The sequence below is a fragment of the Canis lupus genome, chromosome 24 (genome assembly GCF_048164855.1).
Source record: "Canis lupus baileyi chromosome 24, mCanLup2.hap1, whole genome shotgun sequence".
Classification (NCBI taxonomy): domain Eukaryota; kingdom Metazoa; phylum Chordata; class Mammalia; order Carnivora; family Canidae; genus Canis; species Canis lupus.
In genome coordinates this window covers 44,060,290-44,087,564 of record NC_132861.1, presented here as the reverse complement: position 1 = coordinate 44,087,564, position 27,275 = coordinate 44,060,290, and the positions used below count along the sequence as shown (strand labels likewise).

At 40.5% G+C, this 27,275-nt stretch overlaps 1 protein-coding gene across 9 annotated transcripts in view; it reads right to left on the bottom strand.

Moving 5' to 3' along the window:
* FBXO36 (F-box protein 36) overlaps positions 1 to 27,275 on the bottom strand; it is a 107,130-nt gene that overhangs the window by 23,314 nt on the left and 56,541 nt on the right. For 3 of the 9 annotated variants that reach the window (XM_072796586.1, XM_072796584.1, XM_072796587.1), the window contains 3 exons: positions 25,375 to 25,483; positions 3,676 to 3,717; positions 3,037 to 3,209 (listed from right to left, as the gene is read on the bottom strand). In XM_072796586.1, the coding sequence (XP_072652687.1) occupies positions 3,037 to 3,209; positions 3,676 to 3,717; positions 25,375 to 25,483 (324 nt within the window). The other 6 variants (XM_072796585.1, XM_072796588.1, XR_012016666.1 and 3 more) reach the window with 5 other exon arrangements.

The following is a 27,275-nucleotide window of genomic DNA, read 5'->3' as shown; positions in this document are numbered from 1 at the left end:
ATTCATGAGAGACACAGAGAGAGAGGCAGAGACAGACATAGGCAGAAGGAGAAGTAGGCTCCCTGAGGGGAGCCTGATGTGGGACTCGATCCCAAGACCCCAGGACCATGACCTGAGCCAAAGACAGATGCTCATCACTTATCCACCCAGGCGACCCTTAGCTCAGGTCTTGATCTCAGAGTCATGAGATCAGCTGTGTTCAGCTCCACACTGGGTGTGGAGACTACTTTAAAAAAAACAAGAAAGAAAGAGAGAGAGAGAGAGAGAAAGAAAGAAAGAAAGAAAGAAAGAAAGAAAGAAAGAAAGAAAGAAAGAAAAGGAAAAGAAAAGAAAGGTTTTTAAAAATAACAACACCACAGAAGAGAAAGGAGATGAGTGGCAGGCTAATGTCCCTCAGGTCGAACCTTGGAGCCAGGGGGCAGGTGATGCTAGCCTCCCAGAGGAAAGGACACCTCCCTTCCTGAGGTCAGAAGAAAGGGTTGGACATAGACACAAATAATTTCCTAATACCTTTGTCTGCAGAAATTTGAAATGGAAGCTTTTTTTCCTTTCAATAGTAAGGTAGTAAAATGGCAGGACAAAACAGGTAACTAAAAATAATTTATAGATGTAGGTGAAAAGTAAGTAAATGGTAGGTGGATAAAATGTAGACTGCAGACAGAAATGAGTGGCTACCATTACATGGAGAGGAAAAGGCAGCAGCCCTGGACCATTCTCCAGCTTCAAAAAATTCTGCTCTGCAAGGATACTGAGAGCTGAAATCAGCAATCTAGAAAAGCCTTACTTTAGAACAGCAGGTAAATTACGGAGGATATTTCCAAGACTGCACTGAAATAATGGCAGGATGCTAAGAGGGAGAGTCATCAAGAGTGGAAGTGAGCAAAACCTGGAGAGAAGGCAGGTGCTTAGCATGAGGAATAAATTGCACAAGACACTGCAGTCGCCGCCATCCTGTCAAATCCTTCCACTTCATTTCAGGAACAAGCAAGCGCAGGCCCTAGCAGAAGATTTCAACAGACCCCCGCTAGTATATTTATGTATTTAAAATTCTTTTTCATTGAAAGTATGAACAATCAACTTCTTATCAGTAGCAAATCTTAACTTTAATACATTTTTTAACAGCAAAAAAATATACAGTGCTTACTCATAATACTTGTCTGTGGCTCTCCATTTTTAGGAGGAAAACAGTGAAAATACGTGCTTTTATCCCCAAAGGCAACACATGAAGTAATATAGATTGTGTGATTTAAAATTAATATATATGAAGAAATATTATGGCATTATTGTGAAAAAAAATAGTGGCCTTTTAGATCACAATATTATGATTTAGGGGTACCTGGCTGGCTCAGTCAGTAGAGCATGCAACTCTTGATCTCAGGGTGTGGAGCTTACTTAAAATAAATAAATAAATAAACAAACAAACAAACAAATAAATAAAATAAAAATGCATGGTGGTGCTTGGGTGGCTCAGTCAGTTAAGCACCTGCCTTCAGCTCAGGTCATGATCTCGGGGCCCTGGGATAGAGTCCTGCATCAGGTCCCTACTCAGCGGGAAGTCTGCTTCTCCCTCTCCCTCTCCCTCTCCCTCTGTTCATTCTCTCTCGCTCGCTCAAATAAATAATTTTTTTAAAAAAAGAAAAATAATAATCCTTTTTTAAAAAATGGGTGAGTATTGTCTTTTTTTTCAAAGGTTTCTTTATTTTTAGAGAGAGATCTTGAGCATGCAGGGGGAGGGGCAGATGCAGAGGGAGAGAGAGAAACTCAAGCCAACTTTGTATTGAGCACAGAGTCCAACTCAGGGCTTGATCTCACAACCCTGAGATTATGACCTGAGCCAAAACCAAGAGTCAGATGCTTAGTTGACTGTGCACCCAGGAGCCCTCTGAATACTGTCTTAAAAAAAAATTATGATTTAAATCATCTTGGGAAATGTTGCATGCTCTTTTATAAACAGACATTCCCCCCAGTATATTACAACTAAATACCAGGTTAGGTTTCTTCCATTTCAAACTCCAACTCTGATTAATTAAAGCCAAAAAAGGACTTAATGGAAGGACAGTATGTGTGTTTAGGAATAGCTGACAGGGCAGGAACCAAGGCACCTTCCAGGTTCCAGGGAGAGGAACCAACAATGAGTACATCAAGGCCCTGACATTGGGTGAAACCAGCACCAGGTGTGCCTTCCGATTTGGTCATTCTGCTGAGAATTCAAAGTAGCGAGAGAGAGTCCTTTTGGTCAGTTTGGGGCATGGAGGAGAACAGGGCATTATGATGAACAATTCCCCCAAACCACCCACATTGTGAATAAATAATTCTGCAAAGGGCTGATATGGCAAGAAAGGAAGACGGATAGAAAACTCACTACTTGCCATCTTCTTTCATGAGGCTATACCTCTGCCTGAACTGTTGCCTGGACTTGGAATGCTCCTTGGCCTGAAATGCCTCTAGTCTTCCAGACCACCATGAATTCTTATTTTCCCCTTGAAACCCAGATAAAGTGGCCCATTCTGAGAAGCCTGGCAGAGGAAATCACAATCTTTGTACCTCATACACACATCCTTTATTGAATTGTTCACATTATATTGTGACAATCTGTATCTGTTTGGGTTCTCTCCTATTAGACTGTAAATTTCTTGAGGACAGGAATAATGTCTTTTCATCTCTGCTGCCTCTGTGCCTAAAACAGTACTCATGATAAAGTAAGTGTTCAGCAAATGCTTGCTGAAATGAATGCAAACAATAAACCACTATGTTTAGGAAAGAAAGAGAGAAAGAAAGAACGGAAGGAAGGAAGGAAGGAAGGAAGGAAGGAAGGAAGGAAGGAAAGAAGAAGGAAGGGAGGAAGGAAGGAAGGAAAGAAGGAAGGGAGGGAGGAAAGAAAGAAAAGAAAGAAAGAAAGAAAGAAAGAAAGAAAGAAAGAAAGAAAGAAAGAAAGAAAGAGAGAAAGAAAAGAAAGGAAGAAAGAAGGAAAGACAGACAAGACTTTGAGGAAGCTAAAGGAAAAATCTACGTAAACACAAAATAATTATCTGTTACCTTTGCAAATCTGCGTGATGTTTGAGAAAGCCTGGCAATATCTTCAAGATCCAGATAAGAAATGATACTCAGGAGCAAATTGTCTGAGAGCCGTTCAAGGAAGTCAAATTTACCTTCACATAAATTGAAGACATAGTCTAATATTCTTGCACCAAATATTAAGGCAATTTGAACTGTAATTCAAAGAAACCAACAAACCAACAAGGTTATCATGTGCGGTCAAGTAAAAACTATGATCTTTATCAGTAAAATGTGCTTTAGGGCATTCTTCCCAGGGGAGTGATGTTGGATTATGCCGAGTCATTCTCACCTTCACCAAGCGGCCTTTAGGACCAGTGACAAGCATCTGTGAGGCGTCGCTTTCCTAGTGCTGTCCCTGCCATGAGATCGGAACCTTTGAGGGACGCTCACTGTTTAACAGTGATGAACTACATCCCCTTGATCTCATCAGCACCAAATTCCAGTCCAGACAACTGACTTAACGAGCCTTAGCACCATCCTCACCGCCATCCCCAAACGGGCAAGGATGCTGGTCCATGTGGGTTTTCAACTACCCTCCCTCTTCCCAAATTGGTCTGAAATATATTAATATCTCTTAGTTTTAGTTGATTTTTGTTCTCTTGTTGTTATATACTGTACCTCCACCAAATTTCCTTTTTTCTTCTCTGCCTTCTTTCATCTCTATCTTTACATAATGGGAAAAAAATAGAGGAAAAGAAGAAAATAAGAGGATATTTCATGAAAACTGTGTTACCTTTTGCCTAATATTTTGTATACTTTTTCAGTTATTTCCAAATAAGGAAATAGTTCATAAAGAATCAACCCATATAATGGTCTGTCTAAACATGTTCAATGCAAGAAAGCAATAGCTTATTGCTTTTTTAACCCATTTCCCCGAAAAAAAACAAGAATGGCTAATAAATAGGAAAACACATTTGGAAGAATATTCAAATTTTAACAGTGGTGAAATCTGGTTGGTAAATTTCATTTTGTTCCTTTTGTTTATCTGCATTTTCTCATTTTTCTACAATAAACCTGTATTACCAGTATAATTTTTTTAAAGGAGGGAAGGAAGGAAAGGAGGAAGGAAGGAAGGAAGGAGAGAAGGAGAGAGGGAGGTAGGGAGGAAAGGAAGACCGATACCTCTTTATACAAGAGAGGAAGACAGCGTGATGATATAATAAGCATGTGGAGGCCAATGATCCCAAAGCTGGGGACTTTCTTGGTTTCTCGAAGCTCATTTTTTTCTCTTCTGACTCCGAAAGCACCACTATAACTAGCCTTTCTGGACACCTGTTCTTACAAAAGAGAGAGTTTTCTACAGGGACTAAATACCCAAGATTTGGGGACACCTTCCCTCCTCACTGTAGAACTTTCTCTCTGGAGTAAGTGGGATGGAGTTGTCAGGAACACTGGGCTCCCTGTAGAAATCAGCAGAACTGTGATTCTACTGGTTGATGGGTATCTGATTTCAGAATGGATGTGAAGACCATGTTTATATAAAAGCTCTAATTGTGCAACTTAGAAGAGCCAGGTATATAAGATTTCTCTCCAAAACTGGTTAGTCCAGCATTCTAAAGGCATTAAGCATTTTTGTGGCTTCTGAATTCCAAGTGCTTCCAATTCAAAGCACTTCTAAAGTCCAAGGGCTTTCCAGAGTTGGAAAAATATGCCAGTCAAAAGTTCAACTCTAAAGGATAGATATGGTGTGGAGAGCTCCTGGCCCACCAGCAGAAAAGCAGAGAAAGCAATACTTACTTATTGGGGGAAGAAAAAAAAGCCCTTAGTATAATAAAACATCCCTTAATATGATTGGAGATGTCTGTCCATTTTTAAAGGCCAGGAAAACATGCTCAATGCATACTTGGATATACTTTACGAAGTCTCTACCAGTTAAGTCCTTAAAATTATAAAAAGCCATATATACTTAGGGATATAATGTGATGGTTTCAAACTGTATGAGTATTGGAATGTTTAGAAAAATGTTTTTGCTTTTTTGTATCTTTTTTAACATAACCAACATTTATTTCTTTTGAAATAAGAAAAAATAAAGTTAAAACAAAACCCATTTCGAAAAATAAAACCACTGCCTTCATTTTGGACTATACGGCAACCAGTCTTCAAGATGGCTCTGCAGATTCTCTTCTCTGGGATTTATATTTCTGCATTTCCATCCCACACTGAATTAGGGCTGATCTATGTAACCAGAGGATATCGCATGAATGATATTCCAAGTCTTGGTCATAAAAGACAGTGGGGATTTTGCCTTGCTGCTGCCTCTTGGATCACTCACTCTGGGAGAAGCCAACTGCCATGCGCTAACAATGCTCAGCAGCACTCTGGAGAGGTCCATGGGGAAAATTGAAACTTCCTGCCTGCAGCCGCCACTTACTTGTCAGCCACGTCTATGAGTCAACATGGAATTGGAGCCTCAAACCCCAGTCAAGCCTCCAGATGACCGAGGTTCCATGCAACACTATATGTGACCCAACAACCAAGCTAGGCTACTCCCAAATTCCTGACCCACAGAAACTGTTTGAATTAATAAGCATTTATTATTGTTTCCAGCCATTAAGTAATAAGGGTAACTTGTTACACAACAGTAGACAATAAGGATTTGAGTACCTCCAAGTGTTGTGGTGCTATAATGGAAACCCAAGATATAGGAGTATCTTTGAAATTGGAAAGTGTATGGAAAATTTGAATGAGTTTGAGGAAGGTGTTCAGGGCAAGGCTGAAGAGCTTTCGATAAATAGTATAATAAATAAATAGCTGTTGGGATGCCTGGGTGGCTCAGAAGGTTGAGCATCTATCTTTGGCTCAGATGGTGATCCCGGTCCTGGGAATGAATCCTGCATTAGGCTCCTGACAGGGAGCCTGCTTCTCCCTCTGCCTATGTCTCTGCCTCTCCCTCTGTGTGTCTCATGAATAAATAAATAAAATCTTTAAAATAAATAAATAGCTGTTAGTAGAAACTTGATGGACTCTGAGGAGGCTTTACAGGTAAGGGCTAAAAGGAAAGTGAAGAAAATATTATTACAAACCAGAGGATGGGAGAGCTTTGTTGTGGCGGAAACATTATTGCCTACTGAGATATGCGAAGTAAGAAATAGACTTAAGGGGGTATGATTCGGCTACACAGATTTCCAAGCAAGGTGTTGAACATGCTATCTGATGTCTTCTTGCTGCTTAAAGTATAATGTGAGAGCAAAGAGAGAAGCTAAAGGAGGTTTCCTAAAAAGCTGCCAGGATCTAGTGGTTTTGAATATTCTTGCCTCCTCAGATGACAAAACAATGCTAAAATTAAGAAATGACTCTGCGGCGGCACTTGGGGGGCTCAGTGGTTGAGTGTCATCCTTTGACTCCAGTTGTGATCCCGAGGTCCTGGGATCAAGTCTCACACCAGGCTCATGGCAGGGAGCCTGCTTCTCCCTCTGCCTAGGTCTCTGCCTTTCTCTGTGTCTCTCATGAATAAATAAATAAAATCTTAAAAAAAAAGAAAAAGGAATGGCTCCTAGGTACAGATCAAATCAGAACAATCTCAGGAGAACATGGTATGAAGATGAAGCTGAGGGAGTGACTGAGAAATGCTTTGTTAAGAATCATTCAGTGAAATTTTAGAGTTTCAAGAAAGCCAAAGGAGTCAAGAGCAGAAACTAAGTTAAGGAAGGGCTTATCTCAAAAAGTTGTGTGAGTGTGGCTTTGCTTCATGGAGTGAACCCCAATAAAAATAAGAGACGACAGATGAAGTTTTCGAAGAGAATTCCATGAGAAACACCACCTGGCAGCTTGAACTGAAAGGGTCAGAGGCAGTGCAAAAGGAAAAAAGACTTGAGACACTGAAACACCTACAAGCAGGAAGTAGGCTGAGAAAACTACATTTTCAAAGATGGGTTACCTTTTGTGGACCAGGAAGATGACTGACAACGGAACAAAGAGTCCAGGAGGTAATTCCAATGAAGAATTCCTGCCAGATCTTGAGCTCTCATCACGAACTGACAGCCCAGGGACACCTGGGTGGCTCAGTGGTTAAGTGTCTGCCTTCGTTCAGGTCATGATCCCCGGGGTCCTGGGATCGAGTACCGCATCAGGCTCCCCATGGGGAGTCTGCTTCTCCCTCTGCCTACGTAAAGACGTAGGCCTCTCTCTGTGTGTCTCTCATGAATAAATAAATAAAATCTCAAAAAAAAAAAAAAAAGACCTGATAACCCATGCCCTAATGGATTTGAGAATTTCTATGGACCAGTATATAGAGTGGTTGTCTCATGCCTTTCCCACTATTACATGTCAGGTGGAGAGGGACAGAAAACTCCTCTAATTCACAGGCTTCAGATCTAGAGGAGCTATCTCAGAGGAGCTACACTTGAGGCATTTTACCTGAAGGGCCCCATCCACCTATGGGCTTGATATATGTGATGAGATTCTGAACAACTAAGGATATACTGCAAGAAAAAAGAAATTTGCATAGAAAGGAGGAAGAGAATTCCAGAAGCAACGATGAAGACAGAAATGGCAGTAAACACGGGCAAATCTAGACAAGTACTACTGTATAAAACATGTTCGAAATAACCAACTGGCAGAGTTGTCAAACAAGGCAAAGCCAAATCAAAACGCCACTCAACAATTACAATATAAGGTAGAGGCTTAGAATGTAAAGATTCTAAGGCCCTTGATATTCAAGAGGCACAGAGAAATACTGATAAATATTAGCTTTTCATAAGTCAAGTTCAACTAAACGTGTTAAAATGTTAAGGGACAGCATCAAGGAACAGAGGGAGGAAGGAAGAGAAAGAGAAAGGAAGAAAAAATGTATAAGGATAACTCCCAAAATAGTTGCTCTGTAATCAGTTGATTAGTTCACAGCTGAATGAAATAGAAAACTCATTTTAAGGTGACAACAAATAGAGGTTTATTTTTCCCTCACGCAGTTAAGAGTCTGGAGATGGACAGCAAAGGCTGGGGCAGGTGGCACCTGGGTGGCTCAGTTGGTTAAGCCTCTGCCTTTGGTCATGACAGGGGAGTCCTGGGATAGAGCCCCACATTGGGATCTCTGTTCAAGGGGGAGCCTGCTTCTCCCTCTCCCTCTGCCACTCCCCCCAGCTTGTTCTCTCTCTAAATAAATAAATTTTAAAAATCTTTTTTAAAAATAAAAAAAAAATTTAAACAAGGCTGGTGCAGGAGCCCCATTATGTCATTAATGTCTATGGGTCCTTTTATCTTTCTGTTCCACATTCTTAGGATGTGGCTGTCACTCTCAGGGTCACTCTAAGATTGTCTTTATGCCCTAGGCATCGTAATCATGGCCCAGCAAGTAAAAGAGGTAAGGCAAGTAAGAAAAATGTGCATGGAAGCTGGGGATGCCTGATTGGCTCAGTCAGTAGAGCATGAGACTCTTGATCTCTGGATTGTGAGTTCAAGCTCCACTTTGGGCATAGAGCTAACTTTTAAAAATAAATAATTAATCAATTAATTACAAAATATATATTTTTAAAATGTGCATGAAAGCTAAGTCTGCACCTTCTGTGAAGCTCTATGAAACAACTTCAGCTCACAACTTACTGAGCAAAATGGGATCCCATGGCCATGTCTTCATGGTATGGAGGGAAATGTAGGCTTTTGTCTAATGGGGGAAAAAATGGAGTAAAGAAAACAAAACAGAAAGGAGAAAACTGAAATGAAACGAAAAAGCAAAGAGCAGGATAAAACGAAGCACAAAACAGGATGATGAAAATTAATAGGTGTATTAGTAATCACAATTCATGTAAATGAACTAATCATTCCAGTTTTTTTTTTTAAGACTTTATGTATTTATTCATGAGAGAGAGAGACAGAGACATAGGCAGAGGGAGAAGCAGGCTCCTTGTGGGGAGCCTGGTGCAGGACTCAATCCCAGGACCCTGGAATCTGGACCTGAACCAAAGGCAGATGCACAACCGCTGAGCCACCCAGGCATCCCTAATCATTCCAGTTAAAAGACTGGAATAACACATGCAAGCACACACACATAATTCTGGCTATACTATTTATAAGAGACATACTTAAAAATAAATGATAAGGAAAAGTAAAACTAATAGAATGGGAAAATATGGACCAATTCAAACCAAAAGAAAGCTGATAGAGTTCTATTACCAGACAAAACATAGGTTAGTAAATCTCTCCACTGGAGGTAAGGAGGAACCACTAAGGAATAATTCCCCAGGCTGATTTAATACTTCTGAACTAGTATACCCCTGGGGTACGGGGAGGGGCAGTCAGTTATGCATCAGGCTCTTGGTTTTGGCTCAGGTCACAATCTCAGGGTCTGAGATCAAGCCCCTTGTGGGGGTCCAAGAGCAGCTAAAGTTTCTCCCTGTCCTTCTGCCCCTCCCTGCAAACTCTCTCTCTCAAATAAATAAATAAATCTTAAAAAAAATAAAAATAAAAACCTCGTATACTCCTAACAAAACGCACAGAACAAACACTGATAGAATTATGAAGAAAAAATTATAACCCTCCACTGTAGTGGGAAATTTTATAACCCTTCTATCAATACTTGATGCATCACACAGAAATGAAATTATAAAATATTTGAGTAACTGTATTAAAAAGAGTTATTCAGGATCCCTGGGTGGCGCAGCGGTTTCGCGCCTGCCTTTGGCCCAGGGCGCGATCCTGGAGACCCGGGATCGAATCCCATGTCCGGCTCCCGGTGCATGGAGCCTGCTTCTCCCTCTGCCTGTGTCTCTGCCTCTCTCTCTCTCTCTCTCTGGGACTATCATAAATAAATAAAAAATTTTTAAAAATTAAAAAAATAAAATAAAATAAAATAAAAAGAGTTATTATAGACAAAGATCAAATATTAGTGAGCTATGGATCCAAATTAAAGGGGGATGCCTGGGTGGCTCAGCAGTTTGGTGCCTGCCTTCGGCCCAGGGTGTGGTCCTAGAGGCCCGGGATCGAGTCCCGCATCGGGCTCCCTGCATGGAGCCTGCTTCTCCTGCTGCCTCTCTCTCTCTCATTGTGTCTCTCATGAATAAATAAATAAAATATTTTCTTAAAAAATTGGTTACCTCCCTAAATTAGAAGAAAATATAAAGAAAAGAGCAAATATTAATAAGATAGAAAAGAAACAATGGAGGTGATCAGGAAACCAAAAGATTGATTTTTTAAAAAATTAATAAAATAGATAAACTGCCAAGAATAAACAAGAAAAAAAAAAGCACAAAAGCATAACTCAGTCCTATCAGGAATAAAAAAAAAAAAAAAAAAGACGAATATACTACAATAATTGAGAAAAATTATTATACTAACTAACTTAAAATCAGACCTATTAGACAACCCTTCAGAAGCACATAAGTTATCAGTACTGACTCAAGAAGAAAAGGAAAATCTGAGAGACTGTAACAGTAAATAAATTGAACCCACTGATTGGATTAAAAAGGAAAACCTCAAGAAAAGCTTCAGATCTACACTGCTTTACAGGTGAACCTTAAACTCTCAGAGAACAGACAATCCATATCTCATATAATTTGTTCCAAATAATAGAAACAGAAGGAAATCCCCAACTCAAATTACGAGGTTGCTCAAACTCGCAATGATGGGAGGCAAAAGAAAGTTGCATATGAAAAATCACTTAGGAACATACGTGGCACAAAGTCTAAATAAAATGTTAGGAAGTTGAATCTATCAACATACCAAAAGTATAGATAAATTGTGACCAGTAGAGTTAATCCCAGGATAATCCAAGGATGGAGTAACTTTGGAAGACTATTTAATATAGTTCACCATATTAACAAATAAGGAAAAAAAATGATCATCTCAAAAATATAGGAAAATTATTTCATATAATTCTAATACCTACTTATGAATAAAAAGTGTTAGAAAATAAATTTAAAAGGGAACTTTTTAAACCTGATATAGGCTAGTTACCAGAAGCCTAATAGTAGTAGCAATAATAATAACAATAACAAGGTGCCTGACTGTCTCGATCAGTATGTATGACTCGGGGTCTCAGGATTGTGAGTTCAGGCCCCACGTTGGGTGCAGAGCTTATTTAAATAATAATGATAATAGTAACAGTAACATGAATTTGTACAGTATCCAATGTTTGCCAGGCATAGCTCTAAGATATATGTACATACATACACATGCACATATAGTACACATGTATCATACATATAATCATTTCATCCTCACAGTAACTCTGTGAGATGAGTACTATTATGATTTCCCTCTTAAAGAAAGAAAGATGAGAAATAGAGGGGAAGTGGCTTGTCCACGGTCACACAGTGAGAAAGGTCACATAGTGAGAACAAAGATTGAACCAAGCAGTGTGCTCCACTGTGCATCTCCTGACCATGATGTTATATGGCCTTTCATGTCAGGCATGATTAGAATGCCCACTCTCATCACCGTTTCTATTCAGCATTGTTCTAGAGGTCAAGTATAAGTAAATAAAAGGTATAAAAATGCATTGGAGTTAGAAAGCAAGGACAAACTATCAATATTGCAGATGATCTAAATAACACACAAAAGTCAAGAAATCCCACTGAAAAATGATCAGCATCACTTCTCTACATACCAGCAACAATTAATTCAAAGCGATGATTTTAACATGCTTTTGTCTTTTGGCCCAGTAATCTCACAAACATACATTGTCTAAATATGAAATGACCCATGCACAAGGTTATTCATTTTGGCATTATTTATATTATCACAAAATTGGAAAGAACCCAAATTTTCATCACTGGGATTGTGGTGCGTTCCCACAAATACTATGCAGCTGTGAGAAAAAAAAAGGAGGAGGAAGAGAGGATGGGGAGGGGGAAAGAGTAGGGGAAGTAGAGGAAGAAAAAGAGGAGGAAGATCCCTAAAGGCAAAGTGATCTCCAGGCTGTCTGGTGGAAAAGTAAGGTGTTAAACAGTAGGGATGGAATGCTATATATATGAATTTGTTTATATCAGCAGAGAATCACTGAAAGGGTACCTAACAAATACAAGTGTGTCTTTTTTTTAAGATTTTATTTATTCGCGAGAGACACAGAGAGAGAGAGGTAGAGACACAGACAGAGGGAGAAGCAGACTCCCCATGGGGAGCCCAATGCGGGACTCGATCCCAGGACCCTGGGATCATGACCTGAGCCAAAAGCAGATGCTCAACCACTGAGCCACCCAGGTGCCCCAACAAGTGGTTAACCTAGGGCAAGAGAAGGAGAGGGTGGAACAGACAGAGATAAAACCAAGCCTCTGTACATTGTTTTATAGTTTTGACTTTGCAAACACATGCATGCAAGTTTTCTATCATCTTAAGATAGAATTTTAATCTTTATAACTTAGAATTAGGGGCACCTGGATAGCTCAGTTAAATATCCAACTCATGATTTTGGCTCAGGTCATGATCTCAGGGTTGTGAGATCGAGCCCTGATTTGGGCTCTGCATTTGACGTTGAGCCTGCTTGGGATTCTCTCTCTCACCCTCTGTCCTTCCCTTACCACCTCCTTTAAAAAAATTTTAAAAAGGGCAACCTGGGTGGTTCAGTGCTTTAATGCCACCTTCAGCCCTGGGTGTGATTCTGGAGACCTGGGATCGAGTCATACATCGGGCTCCCTGCATGGAGCCTGCTTCTTTCTCCCTCTGCCTGTCTCTCTCTCTCTGTGTCTCTCAGGAATAAATAAATAAAGTCTTTAAAAAAAATTTGTTTTAAAAAGGTAGTATATCCTCATGAAATCAGAGTAGGGAAAGATCTCTCAAACAAAACCCAAGTATATAAGCCATATATTAAAAGATTGACAAATCTGAACTACATTAATTATAAACTTCTATATAGGAAAAACATATAAACAAGGTGAAAAGTTAAACCAAAAATTTAGTGAAATCTCTATAGCACATTTAACTAAAAAGTTGATACTCAAAATATGCATATTAAAAAATCTCTACAATCAGGGCAGCCCTGGGGGCTCAGCGGTTTGGCACCGCCTTCGGCCCAGGGCCTGATCCTGGAGACGCGGGATTGAGTCCCACGTCGGGCTCCCTGCATGGAGCCTGCTTCTCCCTCTGCCTGTGTCTCTGCCTCTCTCTCTCTCTCTCTCTCTCTGTGTGTGTGTGTGTGTCTCATAAATAAATAAATAAATAAATAAATAAATAAATAAATAAATAAATCTTTAAAATAAAAAAAATAATAATAGAATACCATTAGCCACTGAAATGAATGAACTACATAATCAACATGAATCTCAAAAACATTGTTAAATAATAAAGCACAGTTAGAGGGATGCCTAGGTAGCTCAGCAGTTGAGCTTCTGCCTTTGGCTCAGGGGGTGATCCCAGGGTCCTGGGACGGAGTCCCACGTCAGGCTCCCTGGGAGCCTGCTTCTCCCTCTGTCTGTGTCTCTGCCTCTCTCTGTGTGTCTCTCATGAATAAATAAATAAAATATTTCTTAAAAATAAAAAATAAAAATAAAGCAAAGTTGGAAATAATATATTAGAACACCATTTATGTAAAATTTTAAACATACAAAAATAGTATATATTATGTATGTATTTATAACTATGTAAAATAGTATGCCCTTGGAAATAATATTAACTTTAGCACAGTTAGTTGAAGGGAATGGAGGGAAAATAGGAGAGGGGTAGAAATATGACTATGTATGTAACATTTTTATGTTTTTAAAAGATATTTAATAAATATGGTATTCACTGCAGCAGCATGTATAATGAACCCGGGATGATGAAGTGGAGATTAATATGTCCCTGAGATAGGATGACAACAAAATTAAAACCATTTGGAGTATCTGATTCTTCGATCACATGTTATCACCTAGAAATCAAGAAAAAGTAACCAAAAAATCCCCAACTACCTGGAAATTAAACAAAATGTTTCTAAGTAGTCTATGGGTTGAAGAAGAAATCAAAATAGAACTCAGGAAATATTTTAAACTGAAGGAGAATCAAGAAACAACTTATCAAAACCTGCAAAGCTACACTTAAAGAAAATTTAGGGGAAAAATAGCTGAAAATGATTATTTAAGCCTCTATCTCAAGAACCTAAGAAAAGAACAACAAATAAGAACCTAAAGGAAATAGTAGGAAGGAAATAATACAGGTAAGAACAGAAATCAATAAAAATTAAAAAACAACAAATAAATAAATAAAAATAGAGAAAATTAACAGAGCTAAAAGATCTAAGAAAAAACTAATAAAATGAGAGACACCTGGGTGCCTCAGTGGTGGAGCATCTGCCTTTGGCTCAGGGCATGATCCCACAGTACCTGGATCAAATCTTGCATTGGGCTCCCTGAGGGGAGCCTGCCACTCCCTCTGCCTATGTCTCTGCCTCTCTCTGTATCTCTCATGAATAAATAAACAAAATCTTAAAATAATAATAATAATAATAAAATAAACCTCTAGCAAGGGATCATGAAAAAAAAGGGAGAAAGCACAAATTACCATTCAATGAAGGAAAAAGAGAACAGCACTACAGACACTACAGACATCAAAAGAAGAGGATATTGTGAGCAAGGTACACCAACATATTTGATAATTTGGATAAAATGAAGTAAAGTGACAAATGTTAACATCTTTTGTTAGTGGTGTTTGGTATAATATTATCTTCTTTTTTGTGCACTTAGGATATTTCTGAATTTTAAAGCTTTTAAAAAGCAAGGTATAAAAAAAAAAAGCAAGGTATAGAACACAATGTATAAGATTCTTCTTTTTGTGTTAACATATTCTGTATATATGCATAGACCATTCCTTGAAGGATATACAAGAAAACTGTTAATGATGGTTGTGGTAGGAACTGGGGACATGGGGCCAAAGGGAAACTTACATTTATTCTAAAACCTCTTGAAACTGATTTAATTTTTGTATTACTATGTGTATATATTCATTTTTTTAATCTCAGAAAATTAGTTTATAAAAAAAAAAACAATAAAATACAAGAAGAGTCTTGCTGAGATCTGCCTTCCCTGCTCTGTAGCCTAGAGCCAGGCTCCCATGCTTCCTCAAAGTGCTTCTGCCTCCAACACTCTCCCACAACACCTCTACCCACAGGGCCCTACTCTAGGTCGGCAGAAACTTAGAAATCCAGCCTGAAGTCAAGGAGCAACTAATTTGAGAGGGCAAAGAGAAGGAGGGCAGTACACTAAGAGGTGCTGGGTAGGCCTGAGAAAATAAAGTCCCAGGTCAAAGGCTGAGATTCAGGCTAAGTGATGAAGGGACCCAGAGAAAATGGATCATGGATCCAGGGCATAGGGCTGGTGCAGGTTTGGGAATAAGATAAGGACAATTGTTTCCCACTCTCTTATTTCAGGGATACCAATATTCCTAAGATCTAGACCTCAGGCCAATATCTTAGGATTATTAGTACTGATTAGTATTATCAACTTTCCATTTAGTCCCCCATTTCAAACATGCAGTCCATGTTTGAATATTCCTCATAAATCATCTAAATGTCCAAGAGAATTTCAATTCTTTGACATCTAAACTCTATCACCCATATTTCCCTTTACAGGCAGTAGCAGAAATAAAAAAACTTCTGTCATTTGGTTCAGAAGATATGGTTGTCTGGTTTTATCACAGGGATTTTTGTGGATTGGCCTAAATACTTAACCACCACTATAACTCATTCGAAGATCAAAGTAACCAACTTTAGAGTGGACATAAGTTGGAAAACAACTTATTTTTAGGTTGGATTCAACCTCAACTCCTGAATCAGCACTTTCAATTGAGTTTTAGATAGGCACATTTTTGCCTTAAATTGAATTTTAACAAATATTTCCAACAGCTAATTTCTTTTTTTTTTTTTTAAGATTTTATTTATTTATTCATGAGAGACACAGGCAGAGGGAGAAGCAGGCTCCATGCAGGGAGCCCGAAGTGGGACTCAATCCCAGGTCTCCAGGATCACGCCCTGGGCCGAAGGCAGGTGCTAAAACACTGAGCCACCCAGCGATCTCACCAATAGCTAATTTCCTGGTCATTCCTATTTCTGTAACTTTGGGGGAAAAAAATCCAAAGATGTTTCTTCAGATTTGTAAAGGTCTCAGAGGAAAAAAAATTCAAACTTCACAGACAAGTGGACAAAGAATACAAACAGGCAAATTACAGAAAGGATATAAATGGTAATTAAACATGACAGGATGCTCAACTTACTAGTTATCAGGAAAATGCTAATTAAATATGACACTATTTTCACCGTCTAACTGGAAAATATGAAAAAGAATAGTAATATCTAATTAGTGATGGCAAAGGTGCAAGAAAACCATATCCTGTTGGATGGAGTCTAATTAATACAGCAGTTTTTTGGAGGGCAGTTTGTAAGGACAGTGAAGTAATTGGCATTTTATGTAAAGTTTGGGTTACTCAAAGTTAAAATACGGTGACATGAAAATATTAATGAAATCTCATTTTATGAATAAATGTTGAAATAATGTAAATTGACCAATTTCAAATTCTTTCAAAACTAGCATAATTATGAAGGTCGAATAAATTATAGATGGCATTTGTGCTGTATCCCATGGCAGTGATACTCAAACTAGCTAACAGAAGTACCATCGCTGGTCAAGTTAGCCCTGAACTACAGATTCAATAATAAAACAAAATGCTTAAAATAAAATACGCCATTAAAATGAATAGTGTACATTTCTTTGGTCCTAGTAATTCCATGACGAGGAATCTGTGTTATTAGTATTTTCACATAAGTGTACAAGGATAAATATGCCCCAGAATGTGCCCAAAAGCTTTTGAAAATGCCCATCAACTGAGGATTGTATGTTTCTACAACTAAACACCACCCAGTCTTGGAAAAGAAAGAGGTACTTCTTTATCTATGCTAACAGAAAAATGTTCGCAAGATAGTAAGTGCAAAAGCAAATTAAGGAATTAAAGATTCTGTTTCTGTAAACAAACACAATCCCAAACAGAATTTAAACACAAAAGAAGCTATTTGTAGTGGTTATCTCTGGGGAATGGAGTTTGGGGGAAGAGAGAAGGAATTTTCACTTAAAAATTTTTTATTGAAAAAAAATTTTTTTTTATTGGGCAGCCCTGGTGGTGCAGCGGTTTAGCGCCGCCTTCAGCCCAGGGCCTGATCCTAGAGACTCGGGATCGAGTCCCACATCAGGCTCCCTGCATGGAGCCTGCTTCTCCCTCTGCCCGTGTCTCTGCCCCCTCTCTCTCTCTCTCTCTCTCTCTCTCTCTCTCTCTGTCTCTCATGAATAAATAAATAAAATCTTAAAAAAAAATTTTTTTTAATGGGGGGGTTAGGTGGCTCAGTTGGTTAAGCTTCTGCCTTTGGCTCAAGTCATGATCCCTGGGGTCCTGGGATCAAGCCCACATCAGGCTCTGCTCAGCAGAGGGCCTGAGTCTCCCTCTCCCTCTGCTTGCCACTCTGCCTACTTGTCTTTCTCTCTGTCAAATAAATAAAATCTCCAAAACAAATTGTTTTAATTCTTTTTTTAATAGCAACTTGTTATTTGTTGGGTAAATTCTAAGCTCTTCATTCAACTTCATTCAACTACTCCTCATAAGGACCCTATAAGCAAAATGCTGTTATTATTCCCATTATCTGCAGTTGAGGAAACTGATCCAAAGACACTATATTAGAGGCGCCCGGCTGGCTTAGCCGGTGGAGCATGCAGCGGCTCCTGATCTTGGGCTTGTGAGTTCAAGCCCATGTGGAGTGTAGAGATTACTTTAAAAAATTTATTTATTAAATAAATAATTTATTTTTTAAATCTTTTTAATCTTTTTAAAAAACAAAATTTATTTAAAAAAAAGACTAAATCATTTGCCCAAGGTCACATACGTAGTGCAATTGAAGCCAAGATTTGAATTGAAATAATCTGTATTAAGCAACACTCAAATGCCTGCTAATAGTTTTCTATGTATGTAAGTATGAATGACTTTTTAAATAAACATATGCATTTTGTCTTTTAAAAATGCAAATCTAGTGCCCTGGCTGGCTCAATCAGTGGAGCCCCTGACTCTTGATCTCCACGTTGTGACTCTCAGCCCCATACTCTCCGAGTAGAGAGATTACTTTACAAAATAAAAAAAAATAATATGCAAATCTGGGGGGGGGAATACAGCAATGTTTTTGATTTTGCAATTTAGATCGTGACACATATCACTGTGGTAGGCAGAAAAATGCCTCTGCCAAAGATGCCTCATATCCTAATCTCCAGAAGCTACATATATGACTTTATATTATGTTGGCTTTTGCAGGTGTGATGAATGATCTTGAGATTGGGAGATCACTGGATTAACTGGGTGGGCCCAATGTAATTACAAGGGTCCTCAGGAAGGAAAGGCAAGAGAAGTAGAGTCAGAGAAGGAGATGTGCCCACTGAAGCAGTATCAGAGCAAGAAAGATTGGACAGGCCATCATGGGCTTTGAAGATGGAGGAAGAGGCCAGAAGCCAAGGAATGCAGGCACCTCTAAAGCTGGAAGCTCCGCTAGAGCCTTCAAACAGAATGTAGTCCTACCAACACCTTGAATTTAGCCAGACAAGACTTCTGAATCCAGAAATATAAAATAACAAATTGTCATTATTTAAGCTACTACATTTGTAGTAGTTTGTTACAGGAGCAATAGGAAACTACTACAATCTTTTTTTTTTTTTTTAAGATTTAGGGGATCCCTGGGTGGCTCAGCGGTTTGCCGCCTGCCTTCGGCCCAGGGCGGGGTCCTGGAATCCCAGGATTGAGTCCCACATTGGGCTCCCTGCATGGAGCCTGCTTCTCCCTCTGCCTCTCTCTTGCTCTCTTTCTCTCTCTCTCTCTGTCTCTCTCATAAATAAATAAATAAAATATTTAAAAAAAGATTTTATTTGAGAGAGAGCACAGCTAGAGAGATAGAGAGTGTGCACACACAAGTGGTAGGGATGGGGCAGGACAGAGAGAGAGGGAGAAGCAGACTCCCCGCTGAGGAGGGAACCCAATGCAGGGCTTGATCCCAGGACCCTGGACCCAGGACCTGAGCCGAAGGCAGATGCCTAACCGACTGGGCCACCCAGGTGCCCCACCACTACAATCACGAATTACTTATTTAGTAATGATACACTCTGTTTACAAGATTACAGGAATTCCTCTATGGAAAGTATGTATTTTGCTATGAGCTGAACTATGTCTTCCCAACCTCCCCCAAATCCATATGCTGAAGTCCTAGACCCCATAACCTCAGTGTGTGACCACACTGGGAAAAGGACCTTTCGTTTTTTCTTTCTTTCTTTCTTTCTTTCTTTCTTTCTTTCTTTCTTTCTTTCTTTCTTTCTTTCTTCTTTCCTTCCTTCCTTCCTTCCTTCCTTCCTTCCTTCCTTCCTTCCTTCCTTCCTTCCTTCCTTCCTTCTTTCCTTTCTTTCTTTCTTTCTTTCTTTCTTCCTTCCTTCCTTCTTTCCTTTTCTTTCTTTCTTTCTTTCTTTCTTTCTTTCTTTCTTTCTTTCTTTCTTCCTTCCTTCCTTCTTTCCTTTTCTTTCTTTCTTTCTTTCTTTCTTTCTTTCTTTCTTTCTTTCTTTCTTTCTTCCTTCCTTCCTTCCTTCCTTCCTTCCTTCCTTCCTTCCTTCTTTCTTTCTTTCTTTCTTTCTTTCTTTCTTTCTTTCTTTCTTTCTTTCTTTCTTTCTTTCAGCTCCATGCCCAATGTGTGCCTTGAACTCATGATCCTGAGATCAAGAGTTGCTCTACCAACTGAGGCAGCCAGTCGCCCTCCAGGAGAAAGGGCCTTTAACAGGGTGATTAGGTAAAATTGGTCATATGAGCAGGCTCTAATCCAATCTGACTGGTATTCTTAAAAGAAGAGGAAATTTGGACACACAGAGAGACATCAGAGGTGTGCACATGCACACACAGAGGACAGGCCCTGTGAAGACACAGTGGGGTGGCCATCCACAAGCCAAGGAGAGAGGTCTCCGAAGTAACCAACCTTGCCAGCACCTGGGTCCTGAACTAGCCTTCAGAACTGTGAGAAGATGCTTTCCTGGAATTTTAGTCATCCAGTGTGTAGTATTTTGTCATGGCAGCCCGAGCACACTCGTGCAGATTTATACGAAGTATTTCCCTAGTGCTACTTATAACTATCCAAGTATAAAAATACTAGTAAATTCTAAAATTTACTCCTTGTGCTCTCACATGAATTTAGAGTCGCAAAAATATAGTTTGAGCACAGTGATTTTATTTATGTTATTTAAGCAATGTTCCTTTGTCAGAAAATGTATTTTCATTCATTTTAACAAAGATATACAAAGATATACTAAGTGCCTACCATGTACCTGACCTTGAATATGGAATAATTAATAAGATGTGGTCTCTTAGCTTGCAAAAACCATTTTTAAAAGTATCAGTCTAGGGATGCCTGGGTGGCTCAGCGGTTGAGTGTCTGCCTTCAGCCCAGGACGTGATGCTGGAGTCCTGGGATCAAGTCCCACATTGGGCTCCCTGCATGGAGCCTGCTTCTCCCTCTGCCTGTGTCTCTGCCTCTCTCTCTCTCTCTCTCTCTCTATGTCTATCATGAATAAATAAATAAATCTTTAAAAAATAAAAAAGTGAACAAATAACATAGACTATATTGTGTGGTGATAGATGTTATGGGAAATCCAGTCTTCCAGGGTAAGGAGGGAGGTGGTGATTTTTTATACGGCGGTCAGGGAAACACCCTCTAATAGGGCAGTCTCGGCAGAGACCTGAATGAAGAGCAAATCATTGGGGCTCCTGGGAAAATATATTCTTAACAAAGGGAATAGCAAGTGCAAAGGCCTTGAGGTGGAAGCATGCTTGGTCTGTGCAAAAGAAATACCAGGGAGGCCAGTATGCCTGAAGCAGAGTGGGCAAGAGGGGAGCGACTGAAGATCACTACGAGACTTGGATTTTTACCCTATATGAGGCAGGATGCCATTGAAGGGCTTGAAGCAGAGAAGTAATGTGACCTGATATGTTTTGAAGGACTGATTCTGACTTCTGTGATGAGAACACGCTATTGTGGGGCAAGGGTAGGAAAAGCAAGACCAGTTAGAAGGCTAATAATTCAACAGTCTGGGACAGAGGTGGTTGCTGGTTGGACCAGAGTTGGAAATGGTGAGAAGCGTTCCGTATTAGTTATCTACTGTTGCGTTGTAACAAATGATTCCCAGTTTTACTGGCTTTAAACAACAAACATTCAGTATCTCACAGTTTCTCGGGTTCAGGAATGTGGGAATGGGTGGTTCTGGCTCAGGATCTGTCTCTCCTGAGGTCTAGTCAGGACGTTGTGTGGGTCTGCATCAACTGAGGCCTTGACAGTGGCTCTAGGGTCCACATCCAAGAAAGCTCATGCATATGGCGGCTGACGGAAGGCCTCAGTTCCTCATCACATGGGCCTCTCCCCAGGACTGTCTCGAGACACAGCAGCAGGCTTCCCCCAGAGCAAGTGATGAGAGGAAGGGGGAAAGGAGAAAAGTCAGACGTTGTAGCGTCATGTATAACCCAACCTCAGAAGTGATACACCATCCTTTCTGCCAGATTGTATTTGTCACACACACTGACCCGGGGAGGGGTTACACAAGAGTCGGGATGTCGGGAGGCGGGCATCTTGAGGAACCAAGATGGTTCGGAGGCTGCGAACCACAGTTCAGATTCTGGTTTTGTTGCTGGATTACATCTAGCATGTGAAAGAAAGAAAGGAACCAAGGATAACTGTAGGATTTGGAGCCTTTTTTTATTTTATTTTATTGCAGGAGGGAAGATCAGGAGCTATTTTTGAACATGTTACATTTGAGAGCCTATTAGAAATAACTCAAGTGGAGATGTCAAGGGAGCAGCCAGATAAATATCTGAGTGTGGAGTTTCTGGGGAGACGGGCTGGCTGGAGATATCAATTTGGGACTTGTAAGTGCATGGTGCCATTTAAAGCCTGAGCCCGGATCCAGTCCCCTAGACAAGAGAACAGGCACAAGAGCTAACCCCTGGCCCCCGAACGTTTAGATTTGGAGACAAGAGGAGGAGCCAGCAAAGCTAGAAGGCGGGAAGGGACCAGTGAGGCAGGAAGAGAAGCAAGAGCGAGGTGCTCCAGAAGCCAAGGGAAGGAAACATCCCCTCCCACCTTAGTGCTGCTGAGAGGTCAAGGAAACAAGAAGAATACGGTTCCAGTCCTCTGCCAGGCCTGCCACCAAGGGTGACCCAGACTCTAGGGACCTATTGCCAGCACGTACCATCTTAGTAAGAGAGGTCATTCGGATGAGAAAAGCTTTGGGGGGATCTTGGGAATATGCTAAGGAGGGAATGGGAAAAATCAAACCCAAACATCAATACTTAACAACAGCAAATAATGATGGCGAGATGGCGAACTGACTGTGTATTGTGTGTGAGGCTCTAAATGCTGTTCATGCGTCAGGTCAGCGAATGCCCAGGCGGCCACATGGAATAGCTCTTTTACCTCAGCTACGAGGAGGAAGTGGGCTCACAGAGGGAGTCAGGGTCAGCCCGTGGCCACACAGCTGGGTGGAGGCAGCAGAGCTTCAAACCCTGGCCACTGACCCCTGAGCCCCTCTCTGTGCCCCACGCACACCTCTTCTGCTGCAGAGAGGCCTTCTGAGGGATTCCTTAAGGACTAAGGGGACGAAGGGGGCCAAACAACATTGTTGTCTGGAGTATTCTCCTCTGCTGGGGCCCTCGATGCTATAGGAATTCTCAAAGTGAAACACAGGAGCCTTTGAGCTCACCAGGTGATTAATTCAGTAACTCGGTGCTACTCTGGGGCAAGGGGCCACCAGACAGTCCTGACACTGCAGCCGTCAGACTGCAGTTCTACAGGTCCCACTATATTGCCTGTTTTCCCAGGATCAGGAACCCCACAAGTCTTATCCCAAAGCCACTGCTGGCCCACCCCCACCCCTATATCCTAGCAGGGGGCGCCGGTGTGGGGGTGTCTGGGGCAAGCAAGACACTTAAAACACAAGCAGTGCCAATGCCCCTCGCCATGTTTTGGTGGAAGTCAACCCGAAATCACATGGTGTGTCAATGAGTGTTTATCACTTATTAGACATGAGCTTTATAATGCTTAGAAAGTAAAATGTAATGTGTATGTAAATGTAATGTAAATGAAATGTATTATGTAGCAGTTCATTTTTTTAAGACTTTATTTATTTTAAAGATTTTATTTATTTATTCATAAGAGACACACAGAGAGGCAGAGACACAGACAGAGGGAGAAGCAGGCTCCATGCAGGGAGCCCGACGTGGAACTCGATCCTGGACCCTGGGATCAAGTCCTGGGATCAGGCCCTGAGCCAAAGGCAGAAGCTCAACCGCTGAGCCACCCAGGCATCTCAAGATGTTATTTTTAAATAATGCCTACACCCAACGTGGGGCTCGAACTCACAACCCTGAGATCAAGAGTCACCCATTCCGCTGACTGAGCCAGCCAGGTGCCTGGATAGCAGTTTACTTTATAACTGTGAAGAAACATGTCTATTTTACAATTAAATTAGTGAGGAGTGCTTTCACTGATTGTTATTCACCAAGAAATGGACAGTCTTTTCCCAACATAGTTCTTTTTAAACCACTAATGCATGTTATAAATACTCGCTATAAAGAGGTTAGCAAAATAAGATGTATGCAGTATCAGGAATTGCAGGCAATCAATCCAGACTCAACTGTTTAAGGAAACAAAACAAAAGAAAACCTACTCTCTGCCTAAAAAAAAACAAAAAACAAAAAACAAAACAAACAAAAAACAAAAAACCCCTATTACATGCTATAATTTAAATAATAGAATGTTTTTTAAGAGTGTTGATTATCAAAGTCCATGCAGAACACCCAGAATGTGTCTTTAAGAATAAGATTTATATTGGGATGCCTGGGTGGCTGAGTGGTTAAGCATCTGCCTTCAGCTCAGGGCGTGATCCTGGAGTCCTGGGATCAAGTCCCGCATCAGGCTCCCTGCATGGAGCCTGCTTCTCCCTCTGCCTATGTCTCTGCCTCTCTCTCTCTCTGTCTCCAATAAATAAATAAAATCTTTAAAAAAAAAAAAAAGAAGAAGATTTATATACTTGATTTTTTGACTCTTAGTGCCCAGTCCTGGCAATGTCCATAATTAGCTCTGGAACTCCAGAAAGTTATATCCATTCTGAGACTCATTTGTGAAATAGGGATAAAACTGTTTATTTCACAAGGATATTGTAACAGTAAAAAGAGAATGCACACGTAAAAGTATTTGCTATTAACTCCAAATAAAATAAAAATCTCTAAAACAGCTTCTACTTTTAAATTTTTGTACTTAAGGTAAATAATTAAGGAATTTAGTTAAAGGGAATCCTTTTAAGAAATACCTACTGAAGTAGTTTAGCATAAAATGATCTAACAAACGAAATTTGCTTCCAACTAATCCAGGGGGAACAGTGACTTTGTGTAGAGATTTTGGCCACATTTTGAGTATCATTGAAGCCAGGTTATAGGTACATGGGAGTTTGTTAAAAAAAAAAAAAAAAAAAGTTTGCTTTTTATTTAGAATTTTCATATTGTGAAAGCAAAAAGCACAGGGAAACTGGAGAGTGATTTGTCTTTAGCCTACATGCTGATTAAGATTCTTCTTTAAAAAAAAAATCTTCTGAAGCAAACCTTGATACTAAAAAGAAATAGTAGGAATTAAAAAAAAATTTCTTTTATTTGAAAAAGAGAAAGAGAGAACATGAGGGAGGAAGGGTAGAAGGAGAGGGGAGAAGCAGGCTTCCTGCTAAGCAGGGAACCTGACCCTGGACCCTGAGATCACAACCTGAGCCGCAGGCAGAAGCCCAACCGACTGAGCCACCCAGGCACCCGAGGAATGGTAGCAATTTTAAATGACTGCCAAAATGCATAAGAGTTCAAGGATTTAATAATTTGATTACATTTTCAAATAACCTTTTAATTTATTTTTAACTAGGGGATCCCTGGGTGGCTCAGCAGTTTGGCGCCTGCCTTCAGTCCAGGGCGTGATCCTGCAGTCCTGGAATCAAGTCCCATGTCGGGCTTCCTCCATGGAGCCTGCTTCTCCTCTACCTGTGTTTCTGCCTCTCTCTCTATATCTGTGTCTCTCATGAATAAATAAATAAAATATTTTTTAAAAAATGTATTTTTAACTAAAGGAAACCCATTTTAATGAAATGTTATAGGAAAAAATTATATTTATGCAATTTAAGATTATTAATGGAATTGACATATTAACCTGAAATCTTAAACCCTGGAAGATTTTTCCCAAGAGAAATTTCGGGATATGTTAACTATCTTTGGTCTTTAGGTACATAATTACATATCAATATTTCAAACAATGATATACTGGATATTTCTGGACAAAATCTATCAGTAATTAAAGAGAACTGAGCTAGTAAGTACCTAATGTGCTCCCTTCCTTACCTTGAAGATGGGAGTTCTCTAGGAATGCTCCATGAGAATCTTTTGTTTCTCCGGGCTTTGCTGATCGATACTCACTCCTCAGAGAGATCTTCCACCATCTAAAAATTACCTGCGATTGAATAGAAGGGGGTAGGAATTACAACTGATTCCAATATCAACAGTGACAGTTTGGTCTGGGATTTCAAAAACCCACTGCAGTGGGCACATGCGGCTCTGTGTCTAACATCAGCTGTAACTTTGCAATCTGGCATCACATCAAATTAGAAGTGAGGTCTGTGCATCAGTGAACATCTTCCTTAGAGATTAGGGTCACAAAATCAAAGCGCTGGAAGGAATCTTAAAAATCTGTCAAGTCAATTGATGTTAACATCACGCAGACTCCATTGGCTGGCTGTCTCTTGAGGATCTCTGTGAGTAGACATTCCGTAACTTGGGGAGCCGGCTCCAAAGCAACTGCTCCATTCTCTGCCTCCCTTCCTGTCTACAGGGCAGACACGACGAGTGGATACTTTCTTCATAGAGAACGACAGTTCCATGGCCAGGACCGGGGAAAGCACCATTATGCTTTGTCTGATGCATAGAAGTGTCACTACACAGGACGCTTCTAGTAATGGATCTGCCAATGGTCCGTTTGGCCTCTAGAAGCAAGTTGGGTTTCTCCCAAGCAAACCTCATTTCCATGGTTATGGGCTGCACGTAAGTTCTATGTTGATTTCATGACAGTGTCAACTCCTGGCCCTGAGGAGGAGCCCCGGAGGCTTATCTAAATTTATCTCAGGTTCTTCAACCTGTAATGGAACTGGGTAGTTAAGTGAGATGACAAAGCTTCCACCAAGTTGACAAGCAAACCAGATTCTTTCCACACTTAGATGAGGGCTACGGGGGAGGAGATGGGTATGGGGACAGTGCAGAGAAACCGGTCACCTTCCTCTCTCACTAGCATCGCCGTGTAAGGTTGCAATTATGGTCAGGAAGGCTCAGCCTAAGGCAAAATTGCTAAGCAGGTGAAACTTGTCATAGATCCTCTCGTTCTTTACTGTTTCCTCTCCCCCATCCCCACCCACTCATTCTTCCCTGGGGTCCTCACAGGTCCTGGCTATGCCTCTGTGGGCCACTGCCCTGGTCCCTACCAGTCCTTTGCCCCGTCTCAAGGCCCTTCTTGGTGTTGTTCTGGAAGCCCTGTAGCTTTCAACTGCCCAATTGCTCCTCACTTCTTTCTCCCTGTTTGGAGGCCTGGGCTTCAACCAGTTTTCCTCTCCTTGTAGAGCTGCCTCCCTGTGTCCCATCATTCCTGAGGCTCTTCTCCTACCCTTCACCCCTTCCTTGATATCTAAAAGATAACTGGACTCTCAGGGCTCTGGACCGTTTCTACCATCTTACCTAGCACCCCACCCAACAGAAATTACGTTCTTTAAAGGGTTACTGTTCATTTAGGATTTGTGATGATTGTTATAATTGTGGAGAAAAGAATGTAAGTTACAAAGCTCTATAAAGTCTCACAAAATCACAGTAGCTCGTTCCTTTCAGAAAATCCCTAACCTGCCACTTTTGAGGTGGACCTCAAAAGCCACCCAGGGATCCCCTAGTTAAAAATAAATTAAAAGGTTATTTGAAAATGTAATCAAATTATCAAATCCTTGAACTCTTATGCATTTTGGCAGTCATTTAAAATTGCTACCATTCCTCGGGTGCCTGGATGGCTCAGTAGGTTGGGCTTCTGCCTGCGGCTCAGGTTGTGATCTCAGGGTCCAGGGTCAGCAGGCGCTTTACCCGAATTCTCTTCTTAAACATCTTTCTACCCCATCTTCAAAGAGGGGAGGGTGTATTCGTCTCTCAGGCTGCCATAAAAAAGACTAGGGACTTAATGACAGAATTTATGTCTTCACAGTTCTGGAAGCTGA